The sequence below is a fragment of the Elephantulus edwardii genome, unplaced genomic scaffold (genome assembly GCF_000299155.1).
Source record: "Elephantulus edwardii isolate Elephantulus edwardi_28Jun2011 unplaced genomic scaffold, EleEdw1.0 scaffold00181, whole genome shotgun sequence".
NCBI classification, from domain to species: domain Eukaryota; kingdom Metazoa; phylum Chordata; class Mammalia; order Macroscelidea; family Macroscelididae; genus Elephantulus; species Elephantulus edwardii.
The window spans coordinates 799,776-813,884 of NW_006399931.1; the positions used below are offsets into that span (position 1 = coordinate 799,776).

Below are 14,109 nucleotides of genomic sequence, written 5' to 3' on the forward strand. Positions count from 1 at the left end.
GACTCGACAGCACATAACAATAACAACAACAATCTTGATTCAATAACATCCCTGTGGCATATGATGGAGGCAAACCTGAGACACTTCTGTGAGGTTACCCACCTTAATTCAGGCCCATATGATTTCTACAGATAAAGACCTGTTTAGGAAAAGCTTATAATAATAAAAAAATTACAGCTATAAGACTTTATCAGTGTGAGAGGAGAATGAGTAGAAATAATGGTAGTATTCAGTGAATTAGTCCTATGAATCCTTCCTGAGGAAATCTGTTTTAACAAGAAGCAAGTGCTTCAAATAAGAAGATAAATATCAACATAAGAACTGGTGGTGTGTATTAAATATAGCTATGTGTAGAACTAAACAGAAGAACTAAACCTACCAGAGCCAACTCGAAGGAAATTTGACAGATTAACTTGTGAAAAGCAACAGAAAATGTAAGATGAGAGCAAGGATACCCTGGTAAAATCGGAAAAGATATGTATCAGTATGTACTTAGGAATTCTCAAAACCCAGCTGAAATTCCTTGGCAGGATAATGCCTCACACTCAATAAAAACCAATGAAGCAGGAATTCACTCCAAACGAGCCAGGCAAAGAAAACACATCAAAGAAAAGAGAAAGTTATGGAAGAAAAGTCAGTTTAACTAGAGTTAAGCTAGAAAAGTTAGCCTCTCTCCTTCACAAAAGATCAGGGAAATCAAGCCCAATTAAAAAAAAATAATAACATTGGAAGAGGATTAGGATCAAATCCCATAAGAAGTTATGCAAGGAAGGAAAAAAATGGAATATAATAAACACAGCCAATGAAAGAATACTGAGGAGATGTAAGTGAAAGCTATAGCATGGCATTTCAAAATAAGCTAAAAGCAGGTAAGAAACAGATAAGAGACATCAAAGAAGAGAAAACAGGTTTTAATAGGTTTGTAAATGAAGGGATAGAATTGAGAAAATAATTAGAAATTTTTTAAGAAAGAAAAATGTCCTTAAAATTATACTAAAATGAATTCAAAACTAGAAATAATACAGGAGAAGACAAGTGTAACAATAAATACCTTACAAGCACTGTGGCAATTGGACAATTAAAACAGACTTTCAAGGGGGGAAAAAAAAGAAGAACGAACTGGGAAGGAGGGTAGAGAAAACAGTGCAACAATGAATGAATGAAAACCCCAAATCTCTGTAAATGTTCATTAAAATTAATAAAATTTAATAATAATAAAAAATTTTTAAAAAGGACAAGTCATTAAAAGTTTTAAAAATGAAGTGATAGTTGTAGTAGACAGGCAAAGATGATTCAACATATAAATAATGGGAGTGCTCCAGGGGAAAAAAAAAAGGAAAATTCAAAAAAACTATCTTGGAAAAAGAGAGAGTGAATCCAATGGGGACCTGAAAGGATAGGGTAATGGTGGGCATAGATCGATACAGTGACTAATTTTGTAAGACACAATATATGGAAATGATGGTATGAAACACAATTTGAATGAAGGAATGTGTGAAGGACAAACATGAAAGAAACATAATGTATACAAATTTTGCATGTAAACCAATATAAAATTTAAAAAGTACACTTTAAACATATATTCAATTTAATAAACATAGTTTAGAGATTTGTCATTACAAAAAAAAAAGGAGAGCATGAGAGATATTTGAAAGTATATATGAGGGTAGGAATGTGGTATCAGAATTGGAGGAAGATTCATCAACAACCTATGCTTTGCAGATGACACAACCTTGCTCACAGAAACTGAGGAGGACCTGAAGCATTTGCTGGAGAAAGTAAAGGACTGCAGTCTTCCGTATGGATTGAAGCTCAACATCAAGAAAACAAAGATCATCACTACTGGGCCAATTGGCAGCACCATGATAGGTGGAGAAGAGATTAATGTTGTTAACAATTTCGGCTTGGTTGGCTCCACAATCAACACTCTTGGCACAAGCAGTCAAGAAATCAAAAGAAAAATTTCATTAGGAAAAATCTGCTCTTAAGGACCTTTCCAAAGTGCTGAAGAGCAATGGTGTCAGTCTGGAAACTGGTATGTTTGATCTAGGCCATGGTCTTCGCAATTACTTGCTATGCATCAGAAAGCTGGACAATAACTAAGGGTGGTAGAAGAAGAATTGATGTCTTTGAGTTGTGTTGTTGGAGAAGAGTATGGAACATACCATGGACTGTCAAAGAACTAACAGGTTTATCCTGGAGAAAGTGAAAGCAGGCTGCTCCTTGCAGGCAACGATTTTGAAGCTCCATCTCATTTACTTTAGGCATGTGGCCACAGGGACCAGTCCCTGGAGAAGCCCATCATGCTTGGAAGTGTGGAGGGGCAGTACAGGAGAGGAAGACCCTGGATGAGATGGATTGACCCAGTAACTGGTGTAATGGGAATGGGTGTGTCAGACACAGTGAGACTGGCTCAGGATAGAGCAGAGTTCAGATGTATTGTACATAGGGTCGCTATGAGTTGCAGGCAACTCAATAGCACATAAGAACAATAACAATGAGGACTTGTAGCTGGGAAAATTGACCAAAAATGACCAACACTGAGGTATATGCTGTGAAACTCCTGGACTTGAAGGAGAAAAGTAGAGGTGGGAGACACAGAAAACATCTTTAGTCAAAAAGCCAAGTCACTTAGAAACAAAAATAAACAAGCAAACAGATAAGCAAAAGCTAATGCCGTCAATTTGCTGTACTGATAACCTGGAGTGGCAGTGATGCTGATCTCTGTGCCATTGGGGTACAGAATGGTTACCCATGGTGGACAGTGTTTGATGGAGCTCACAGATTAAGACATGTTTGGAAATAGGAGTGGTATCCACTTCCTAAACAACATGCCTCTGGAAACTCTATGAACTTTGGGAAATGATGATAGTTATACAAAGACTGCAGGTCTTTTGTTCATAGGGCCGCTATGGGTCATGATCGACTCGACAACAATCAACAACAATGCTGTTTAACTGACTCTGACTCATAATGTATAGAACAGAGTCATACTGAATATCCTGTGGACTGCAAAGAGATAAGTCTTGGAGAAAGTGCAACCAGAGAGCTCCTTAGAGACAAGAATAGTGAAGCTTCATCTCACGTACTTTGGGCATGTTGTTAGGAAGGGGTATTCTTTGGAGAGGGACATCATGCTTGGAAAGGCAGAGAGTCAGAGAAGGAGAGAAAGAGTCTTGGCCAGATAGATTGACATAGTGACCGCAGCAATGAGTTTGAGTGTGTTAGGGATGATGAGAATGGCACAAGGGAAGACATGGTTCAGATTTGTTCATAAGGTCAATATAAATTGCACTCAACTCAATGGTCCCTAACAACAGAAACAGCAGAACCTTCCAGAAAGTTTCTGAAGCTGTGAATGTTTACAGACTGCATCATTAACCTTCCTCTGCCCCAGAAGAGCTCGTGGGTTTAAACCAACTGCTGTACGCCAAAGAGATTGGTATGTGTGGCATAGAAAGGTATTAGTATAAAGGCAGCCATTAGTACAAACCTTCATACATAGAAAAACTAAGCGATGGCAGCAAAAGAGGGAAGGCTAAACCATTTCAAAAATTCTATGCTACAGGAAAGGGTAGCAGAACTAATGCTCGGAGTACGCACATGGCTGTTGAGGACTGGGTCCGTGCTGGGAGATGCAGCACACTTCCACTGCTGGTGTCTGCCAACCTCAGTCTGAGATTTTCACTGTCCGGGGAGGTGGGGAAGAGGCTGCTTGAAGACTGTATGGAGAAATTCAGTCAGGTTATGAGATCTACTCACCCGCAGTTCACAGGCTTTGTGAGATTGTATCTAGGGTTATGGGTTGAATTGCATGTACCCACCCTTCTGCTCTTCCTGGCCCTTGTATCTGTGGATGTGATTCTGTTTGGAGACATGTTTTTATTTGGAAATAGAAGTTCCTGGGTGGAATTAGTAGTTAAACATCCATCTACGGACCAAAAGGTTGGGAGTTTGAACCTACCCAGAGGTGCCTCAGAAAAAAAGGCCCACAGATCAGATCTGCTTCCAAATACTCACAACCTTGAAAAGCCCAGGGCTTGCAGTTCCAGGCTACACCACATGGGTCGCCATGAATTGGAATAGACGGCAAGTTTTATCTTTAGTTTTATCTGTGGATATGATCTTAAAGTTTTTCTTTTGTTACATGGACGAAAAATACCAGTAGAGTGAGTCCTAAGCCAAATCACCTTGGAGCTATAGAAAAGACGAGATCAGATTAAAAAAACCACAGTTGGAAGAAGACAGACTAGCCAAGGCATGCCAAGGAACCAGTGAAGAATGGTCTACTGACAAGGAAAGAGTTCACATGGGCGAGCCTCTGATTTGGACATTTAGTCTCTACAAAGTGTGAGAAAATAAGTCTCTGTTCTTTCAAGCCACCTACTTGTGGTGTTTGTGTTATAGCAGCACTAGGTAACTGAGATACTAGGTTTCACAACTTAGCTTAGGGAAACTACTCCTTAAGCATTAAGGTCTGGAATCCTCAAGTCTCTGGCAGGATCACATCCTCTGTGTACACGAGCACTAGACATGAAGGGCCAGAGCAGCTGAGCTGTGAACCGGTAATAATCAACATATTGTTGTTGCTAGGTGCTGATCACAACTCCGGGTGAGCACCCTGCGAAGAACAGGGGGATGCTCTGCCCTCTCTTCCATCATCTTCCCAAGCTTTGTCATGCTCAAGCCCATTGTTGTCGTGATTATGTCAATTCATCTTGTTGAAGGTTTTCTGCTCTTTTGCTGACTCTATATTCCCAGCATGAGGTTTTTCCCAAGGATTGTTATCTCCTGAAAATGTGACATAAGTAGGTGAGACAAACTTCCGCCATCCTCACCTGTAAGGAGCACCCTGGTTGCATTTCATCTAAGATGAGTTAGGTTTCAGCAGTTCATGGCATAATCAAATAGTTGTGCTCGACACCAAAATTTAAAGGCATCATTCAAATTTTAAAGGCAACTTCTTCAGCGTTCCATAAGCAACATAATGGATTTAAAAAGTCAGTGAGGGGGTGGTGGTTATATGTCATCAAGTCAGAACCAACCCATAGCTGACCCTCCAGTGGGCTCTCAGAGGCAGTAAATCGTACAGGAGGAGGTTGTTTGTCTTTCTGCTCGCAGAGCAGCTTGTGGATTTGAATTGCAAACCTTTGCTTTTACAGGTCAGTCTTTCATTAATCAATGTACTCAATTATAAATATCAATGGTTAAAAAGCAAAATTAATTTGTGTCTTTCCCCTGTTTACTATTTATTGACCTCAGTGCAGTGTAGATATCACTTTCCCCAACCTCTCAATTATATTGTACTGTGTTTTTAGTAAAAGTTTACACTGACAATTACTTCCCCATTAAACAATCTCTTCATAGACTGTCCAGTGATGTTAGTTAGGTTTTTCATAATGTGTGAATGTCATCTTTAATTGTACTCTGTTCAGTTTCCAGTATTCTAATTTCTCTACTCCCTTATACTTTCATCTTTGTTTTAGAGTAATTGTTGACCTTTGACCTCATGTAGATATTTTTTTATTGGAATGCTATCCATGACCTGAAGCATCTGCTGCAGAGGGTCAAGGACTGTAGTTTGCAATATGCATTAAAGCTCAACATCAAGAAAATGAAAATTCTCACCACTGGGCCCATTGGCAGGATCATGATAGATGGAAATGAGATTGTTAACAAATTAAGCTTGCTTGGTTCCACAATCAGCACTCAACATAGAAGTCAGGAAATCAAAAGAATTGCATTAGGAAAATCTACTGTCAGGGACCTGACAAGGTACTGAAGAGCAAGGATGTCAGTGTAGAGATGAAAGTGCGATCCAGGCCATGATCTTCCTAATTACATGCTATGCATCAGAGAGCTGGACAATGACTAAGGATGACAGAAGAAGAAGTGGTGCCTCTGAGTTGAGAAGAGTATTGAACATACCATGGACTGCCAAGAGAACTAACAGGTCTGTCCTGGAGAGGGTGAAAGCAGGCTGCTCCTTGGAGGCAAGGATTTTAAGACTGTCTCACACACTTTGGACATGTAGCTAGGAGGGACCAGTCTTTAGAGAAGAATATCATGCTTGGAAAGATGGAGGGACAGCACAGGAGAGGAAGACCCTGGATGAGATGGATTGACACAGTGACTGGGATAATGGGAGTAGGTGTGTCAAAGACAGTGAGACTGGCTCAGGATAGAGCAGGGTTCAGAGTTATTGTGCATAGGGCCACTATGAGTCTCAAACAATTTGACAGCACATAACAGCAATACATGAAGATAACATCCTTTATTCTGTGTGCCAATCTGTTATTTTGCTAAAAAATTATTTTAGGAGTTAGTTTTGGTTCAAGGTTTAAAGAGCATCTCAAGACAATAGTCTCAGGAATTCCTCTAGGCTCAAATGGTTCATCAAGTAAGGGCTTTTTAAAAGACTCTTAGTTCAGGGGAGCTCTGGTGGCCTAGTGGCAAGAAGCTGTACTGCAATTCCAGAGGTACACAGTTCAAATCCACCAAATGCTCTGCTGGAGGAGGAGGGACAATTTCCTCCTGTACCAGTCAGATCTGGTTTGACAGTACATGCACAAAAAATAATAATAATAAAATAAAAAAAGACTCTTCGTTCTGTTCTTCTCTTTATCCTAATCCATAAGGGTTCATCCATCATGCCCTTGATCAGAACGATTTAGAGTAGCAGCTGGGCACCCTCTAGTTCTTCTGATCTCTGGGTAGATAAGGCTGTGGCTAGGTATTGTACTTAAAATAGGTTGTAAACTTATTTTTTTTCCCTGAGACATTGGTTTCCTTCCCTTTCCTTTTTTCCTAATGCATTCAGACCAAGAGATGTGTCTTAGATAACAGCTTTAAAAGCCTTAAAAAAAGGGGGGGGGGGAGATACTACTCATCTCAGTTGGATGCAGAACCTGAACTTGGGATACCAGCTATTTAAGTCATCCTGTGAAAATATCACGGACTTATTTTTTTTTAACCAAAAAGTCTTTTCCATTCATAGGACCCAAACTTCCTGTTATCAAATGATTCTGATTAATAGCAACCTTGTAGGACAGAATAGACAGTCCCCTCTCGTCTTCAAAGTTATAAATAATTACAGAAGCAGACTGCCTCATCTTTCTCCCACCAAACAACTGGTAGTAGATTTGAACTCTCAACCTTTTGGTTAATAGTCTAATTCTTTACCCACTAGGCCACTAGAGCTATGTTTCCCTCAACAATGATAGAATGTTTATACCCATCAGCCCTCTGCACTGTCCATTCTCATTGACTGTATCCAGTAAAGCCTGTGAAGGGGCCCACTTACTGTAGACTCGTTGGAGCTGCTGGACACCTTGGGCACCAGGCAGTGAGTGAACTGTATCCTGGGGTCCTTGGTGGTGATTGACAGGCCTTTCTGCAGAATTCTCACCAAGCGAGTCCAGAACTGAAATACAGCATCAGGGTGTTTTTCGTGGAGCTTCAGGTAGTAGATCTTTTCGGTCACTGTCCTCACCCTCAGGATGCGCTGAATCCTGTCACAGATCTTCAGCTCCACGTACTTCAGGGGCAGGATCCTGCACACAATCAGGGAGCTCACGGTACAGTCCATGATTTTAACGCACGCTGTTTGCGTCGCCCTTGATTCTGCCTTTGCCCCAAGCCTCCCGCTCTGCTTCGTGGACCCAGGGGAGAAAGCTCACCGTTGATCCTTCTCTCTCATCTCCAGGGCTTGATTACTTTTACACATTATTATTAAATGCTCTTTCCACATCACTACCAATGGCATATTTAATGTATGATCTAGAATTTAATCCTCACAACAGCCCTTTGATGAAGGGAAAGTAAGCATTCAAACTAGTTTATAGACTGTGAAACTGAGCTTCAGAGAAGCTATTTGCCCAGTCAGGATCTCATGAAGCAAAAACTGGCTCCATTCCTGGGCTTCCTTTGATTGTTTCTGAGAACTTTTCTAGCAAAGACCTCTGGATAGAAAGGGCATGAGCTAGAGTAGAAACGCTACCTTGTTATCTCCTAGAAAAGGAGTGCTGGCAGAGCAGTGGATAAAGCATTTAGTTACTATTCAAAAGGTTGATGGTTCGAATCTAAAATCTGCATTTTTATTTTTTAAAATGATTTGCTTTATGGGGAAACGATGAGGCAGCCTACTTCTAAAAAGACTTATGACTATGAGTTTAAATTAACTGTATGGCACTGGGTTGGTTAATTTTGGGTTTTGTCCATTTATTTGTGTCTTAGACACCCAATACCTATCTATCTATCTATCTATCTATCTATCTATCTATCTATCTATTATCTATCTATCTATTATTTCTCTCTCTCTCTCTCTCTATCTTAGTGATTTAATCTCAGTACCTCTCAATCCAGTATGACTTTCACAATCTTCACCCTTTCTTTGGGAACTCAACATTACATTCACATGATAAAGGTCAGCAAAGAAAGCGAAGATCCTTGAAAACTATACTTCACCAAACAAGGCCTCTGACCTGCTCTAACCCCACCTCCAAATGCAATGCTCAGTATATAGACTAATGCCCTTGGGTCAGTTTTATTTCTGGGCCTGTAAATCTTTATTGGAGGAAGTGCCTATCTTTCTTCTGCAGCATTTCTAGTGGATTTAAACTACCAACTTTATAGCTAGTGTCTCAGCCCAAGACACAGTGTGCCAACAGAGCTCCGTGCTACAGAAATATTTGTTAAATGCACTCATTTAACTCGTAAATTCTAAGCAGCTTATACACTAAAGAGCACTCTTCCTTTGTATCAAAAGCTAGGCTGCAAAATGATGCACAGATTAACCACACCCCCGTCTTGGCTCCTTCCTTTAAAGCTTTCTTTACCTGTTGAGGGTGATAACTGGAGCATTACCAGGGGTTTTCCAGGTAGCAAAATGACCCTGGGGCCAGGTGACCTTGGCCATCAGGAGGACGTTGGGGAGTGGCAGGCAGGGTACAGACGAAGTCACTCCAAGGGCTATGGTGGTGTACCGTCCGGAGACATCTATCCATTTCTCAGGCTTAATGACCTGGAAATCAGCCCAGTAAACGAGTCAGATAAGAGCAAAGCCAGAGGTAGAAGAAGGAGACAGGCTAGGAAGAGAGATGCAGCTTGGTGACAGACTTGGACACCTGAGCTGCTTCTAGGCATACAGCACAGGAGGCTGGGCCAAGAGCTATTAGCAATCCTTTCTGGTGGTTCCCCACAAATCACCTCTTGACTTACTGGCAACAAGAACTCTTTGCTGGCTATCTTTGTGTCCTCTGCATTACCTAAGTGGACAAGCAGCATGGAGATGTTATTCTAGTGGCTTAGTGGTAAGAAATTGTATTGTCAACCCAAAGATATGTGGTTTGAATCCACTAGCTGCTCCATGAGAGAAAGAAGGACGATCTCCTTCTGTGTGATTTACTGTCTCGGAAAACCCTTTAGAGGAGCAGCTCTGCATTAGTTCTGACTCAATGGTACTCAACAACAACACAACCTTTGAGCAGGAGAAGCCAGAATTTGTTTCTAATGGCCTAGAAGAAAAGCTGTACAAAGAAAATTCCAGATAACATCAGTGGAAGCCCAAAATGATGGTCTACAGATACTGTTCATGTGTGGAACTGTACTGATCTCCATGGTTCAACTTTCAACTAAATAAATGATATTGCTGTTGTTGTTAGGTGCCACTGAATGGAATATGACTCATAGAGACTCTGTGAACAACGGATCAGAGCCGTGTCCTATCCTGTGTCAACCTCACAATCTCTGACATGCTCAAGCCCATCTCAATGGTCACTGTGTTAGTCCACCTGGTTCTTCGCCATCTCCCACTTTTCTGAGCATGATGTTCTTCTCCAAGGAATAGCCTTTCGTAGCAACATGCCCAGAGTGTGTGAGATGAAGCTTTGCCATTCTTGCCCTCAATGAACAATCAGACTTCACCTTGTCCAAGACGATCTCTTCTCTTGGCAGTCCATGGGATGTTCAGTACTCTTCTCCACCACCACGACTCAAAGACATCAATTTTTCTTCTGTCCTCTTTATTCATTGTCAGTTTTATTCATGTCAGCTCTCAGCAGCATTGTAAGTGATGGAAAAAACCATAGTCTGCATCCAGTGCACTTTAGTCCTCAGAATAACATCATTGTTCCTCAGTGATATGGAGATGTCTCTGAGGGCAGATTTCCCCAGTGCAATACCTCTCTTGATCTCCTGACTGCTTGTACCAAGTGTACTGCTTGTACCAAGTGTACTGATTGTGGGTCCAAGTAAGATGAAGGTGACAAGAGAACAATAACATCCAGAAGGCACACGCTCCTTAGAACAATCAACAATCTGAGATCAAGGTGCCTCATTTTCCAAGGATAAAGCTCAGAAGGGAGGGAGGGAGTAGGTAAAAGGACCAATGGAAATGGGAAACATAGAGAGGGAGGTGGACAATGCTACTACAGGGCGGGGATTACAATCAATGTTATGAAACAAAATAGTAATTGTTGATTGAAAAGCCAATTTACTCTGCCTTTCCCCCCCACCTATATCACAATGAAAAGATACCTGGAAAAAGAAACTTCCAGAAGGGATGGAAAATAAGCCAAGATCCATTGATTATGAAGGTCCAGATGGTCCTTCTAGATGGAGATCTGGGAGATAGCTTCCGTTTAAGAGAAGCCTAGGGGGTTGCTGGGCTCTCTTGGTGCCTCCCAGGGGCCATGGCAGGGCAGGACCATGGGCCACATGGCACTGGGTACTGAGTCTTGGCCAAGGTGTGCCTCACCAACCAGCCCAGCAGAGAAGAATTAAGGGAGCAGGGTAGGTAAGCAACATGGGTGACCCTCGGCCCCGACAGCCAGAAGAGCATGCGCCGAGATCCTAGACTTGCTAAGGTCATCGGGACCACTGTGTGGCCTTTAGTGGGGCATAGGGCAAGGAGGAGCTAGGGAAAGACTGAAATGGCATGACCCTCAAGTCCAGCCAGATGGTACTTTGGGAGAAGGGATCTCTGGGCATTCTTTGCCTTAGAGACCATATTATGGAATGAAATGCATATTCACAAAAACACAGGTGGTTAAAACGGTAGAAGTGGTTAAAGTTTCAGCTGCCCCTAAAAGGTTTGAGGTTTTAAGTTTACCTACATGTACCCTGAAGGAAAAGCCTGGCAATCTAATACTGAAAACTCAACTACAGAAAATCACACGGAGCAAAATAAGGGGTGGGAGTTGGGGGTGGGGAAGCCCACCAGCCCTGTGAAGCATATTTCTGTCTTACCACACACACATGGGTGCCATGAATTGGAGGCCACACAACAGCAACAAAGCTTTTTGAGTGTGTTTTGTTTTGTATTTGCAAAAGAGAAGTTCCGAGGGTCAGACTGGACCACTAGAAAATAGCAGGTAGTGCCGTGATAAGACTGGATACACAAAACTACCATTCCACCTTCCCAGAGACTCTGCTTTCCACAAGTGGCAAATACTCACATCCACAGTGTCATACAGTCTCTCTTCTGGAAGCTGGAGAAGCCTAGGTGTGCCCAATTTAACCAGCAGGTATGCTCTGAAACAGAGCTGCTCCCCAAGCATCTCAGGGAAAGGAGGTTGAGTTTCAGAGCTGGCATTTGGACAGCACCCCTCATTCCCTCTGGCCGTCTCCTTGAGACTAAAGGCCCGCTAGTGTCTGGGGCCCGTGATCAGAGAAGGAGCTGGGGTTTCTCCTTCAGTAAGGTGTCAATCTGTTCTCTACCTGCACTTTTGGTGCAGGAGTCTCTGGCGGGTACAGTCAGTTAAACACTCAACTACCAAGTGAAATGTTGCTGGTTTGAACCCCCTCCCAGAGATGCTTCAGAGGCCTAGGGTCTTGCTATCTGTTTCTGGAGGTCTGAGGAGTGCAGCTCGCCTCTGCGCATGAGGTGTTGCCAGGCATGGGAGTCACCTTGACGGCAGCTTGCTAGGTTGTTTCTCCTTTGGTGCAGGGAGCTCCATGATGCTGTAGCATGAACTGAGGTGACCGTAGGATGTAGTCTTTCTGGTTTTCTCTACCCTAAGTGGGTGACTGCCTCTCTTATCCCCTGGCATCCCAGGGCCCTGGGTGCAGCCTTTAGAAAGGGAAGAACAACTGGGTCTAGTTACACCAGAGTACCTGGGTGAAGTTGCTTTCAAATACTGTGGAGTCAGAGAACAAGTTGAACTCTGGAGAATGAATCAGTTGACAAAGGAGGCCATTTTCCACCCCTAGCTTCACTCCAGGGCCTGCCTCCCTGATCTCAGGCGGGAGGCCCCTAATCTTACTCATTGGTTCCTGGGAAGAATGGGCTGGGGGACATAGCTAGGGCTCCACACAGACCCAGCCTGACTCCAAGGTGTTGATGTGACCACTACTGCCAGCCCTATGCAGCTCACTGCTCTTGCTCACCTGAGGGCTGGTCCCTGGATGGAAGGAGCTGTGGGCTCATAATGGCTTGAATGACATCAAGGGCTGTGATTGGTAACAGCAGGACAGGGAAAGAGGAGACAGCAGGAGATTGAGGACATGCAAGACTCCTCTTTCTTTCCCAAGGGCTACAAATCAGAAGCCAAGCAGCCTCTCCTGTTCTCCAAACATGCCACCTTTCCCCAAAGGAGAGAACAATATAGTGCAAACAGCAGGGAGCTGGCTGGATGGTGAGTGATGTTCCTTGAGGAAGGCTCTCAGGGCCAACACTCAACCTTTTATCCTCCTGCTAAAGGTAAAACTTCCAGACATGCGATCTCAGCGTCAATTGTTGACTCAACTTGGGCCCTGACCTAGCCATAGGAGTTACAAACAGGAGAAAAGTTGCTTTTCTCAAATTACGTCCCCTGTGTCATAGGATGTTTTTGTTGTGTACCATCAAGTAGGGACTGACTCATACCTGACCCTCCACTGGGTTTTCAGAAGCAGTTAATCACACAGGAGGAGACATTCAATGGAATACTATGCTGCATTGAAAAATAAGGAACTCATACAATATTATTAAAAATGGATGACCCTTGAAGACATTATGCTGAGTGAAATATTTCAGTCATAAAAGGACTTATACTGCATAGTGCCACTGTCATAAAACGGGACACACACGGGTTGTGGGGAGACTGAGAATGATGGGATAAATCATATGTACTGCACTGAAAGAGATGAGAGAGAGAACTGTTTAAAAGGGATATATGATTAGGCATTATTGTCATGACAGGAGTCTATATGAGAGGCTGCATAGTGGAGTGGACTTGGAGGGAGGGATTGTAAAACAATGAAAGAATTTTACTTTTCAAAGAAAGAATGAACTGGCAGGAGAAGTGGGCAGGGAGAAAAATGCAACAATGAATGAATGTAAATCCAAAGTCTGTAAATTTTCATCAAAGATAATAATAGTAATAGTAATAACAATAATAATAATAAAAAAGAAAAAAATTCCAAATCACCAGACAGTTCACAAAGAAAAGAGGGCCCCGACTTGGAAATACTAAGCAGGGGAAGACGCAATAGCATGGTAATATGCAGGAGCCCGAGCAAAACAAATTGTAGGAGTCATTGGTTCTAAGAACGCCTTGAGCTTACTGTTAGCACAACAATAAATATAATTTTTCTGAGCTCTCTTTCAGGCAAGATCCACCTGATATCAGCATTGACATTCCTTGTGCTATGTCCTCTTCTGAATATGGCTTGAATTTCTGGCAGTTCCCTGCTGACATACAGTCTTAGCCATTTTTTAAATTTAATTTTTTATTTGTATATGGTATTAAGGATGTTATAGAATTTCCACCTTCTGTTGGATATCATTTGGGGGGAAAGGGAACAAATAGAGATCTCTTCAGTCAATTGGCCAGGTAAGAGTCTTCCATGTTTATTGGTGGGGACCAGAGAGCACGCCCACGGTTTCATGTTTCCTGAATTAGCTCACTTGGTATTGAATCTATTCTTGGAGTCTTGTTTTAGGCCATCACCTTCTTTGCAGCTTTAAATTCTTCCTTCAGTTCTGTTGGTTCTTGATCATACATGACTTCCTGAAATGTTAACCAGTTCTTTTTCTCAGAACACTTAATTGTGGTTATGTGACACCCATACATAGACAAGGAAGAAACTGTCTGAATAGAAGAAGAAAATATGGCATTTAGAAGTGCT

At 42.3% G+C, this 14,109-nt stretch overlaps 1 protein-coding gene across 1 annotated transcript in view; it reads right to left on the reverse strand.

Moving 5' to 3' along the window:
• Positions 1 to 12,267, reverse strand: part of FAM71F2 (family with sequence similarity 71, member F2) — a 15,131-nt gene extending 2,864 nt beyond the window's left edge. Inside the window, exons 1-4 of the mRNA XM_006896091.1 lie at positions 12,115 to 12,267; positions 8,838 to 9,022; positions 7,304 to 7,553; positions 3,604 to 3,722 (exon numbers count right to left, since the gene is read on the reverse strand). Of these exons, the coding sequence (XP_006896153.1) occupies positions 3,604 to 3,722; positions 7,304 to 7,553; positions 8,838 to 9,022; positions 12,115 to 12,267 (707 nt within the window). The remainder of the gene's footprint in view (positions 1 to 3,603; positions 3,723 to 7,303; positions 7,554 to 8,837; positions 9,023 to 12,114) is intronic.
• Positions 12,268 to 14,109: the final 1,842 nt, after the last annotated feature.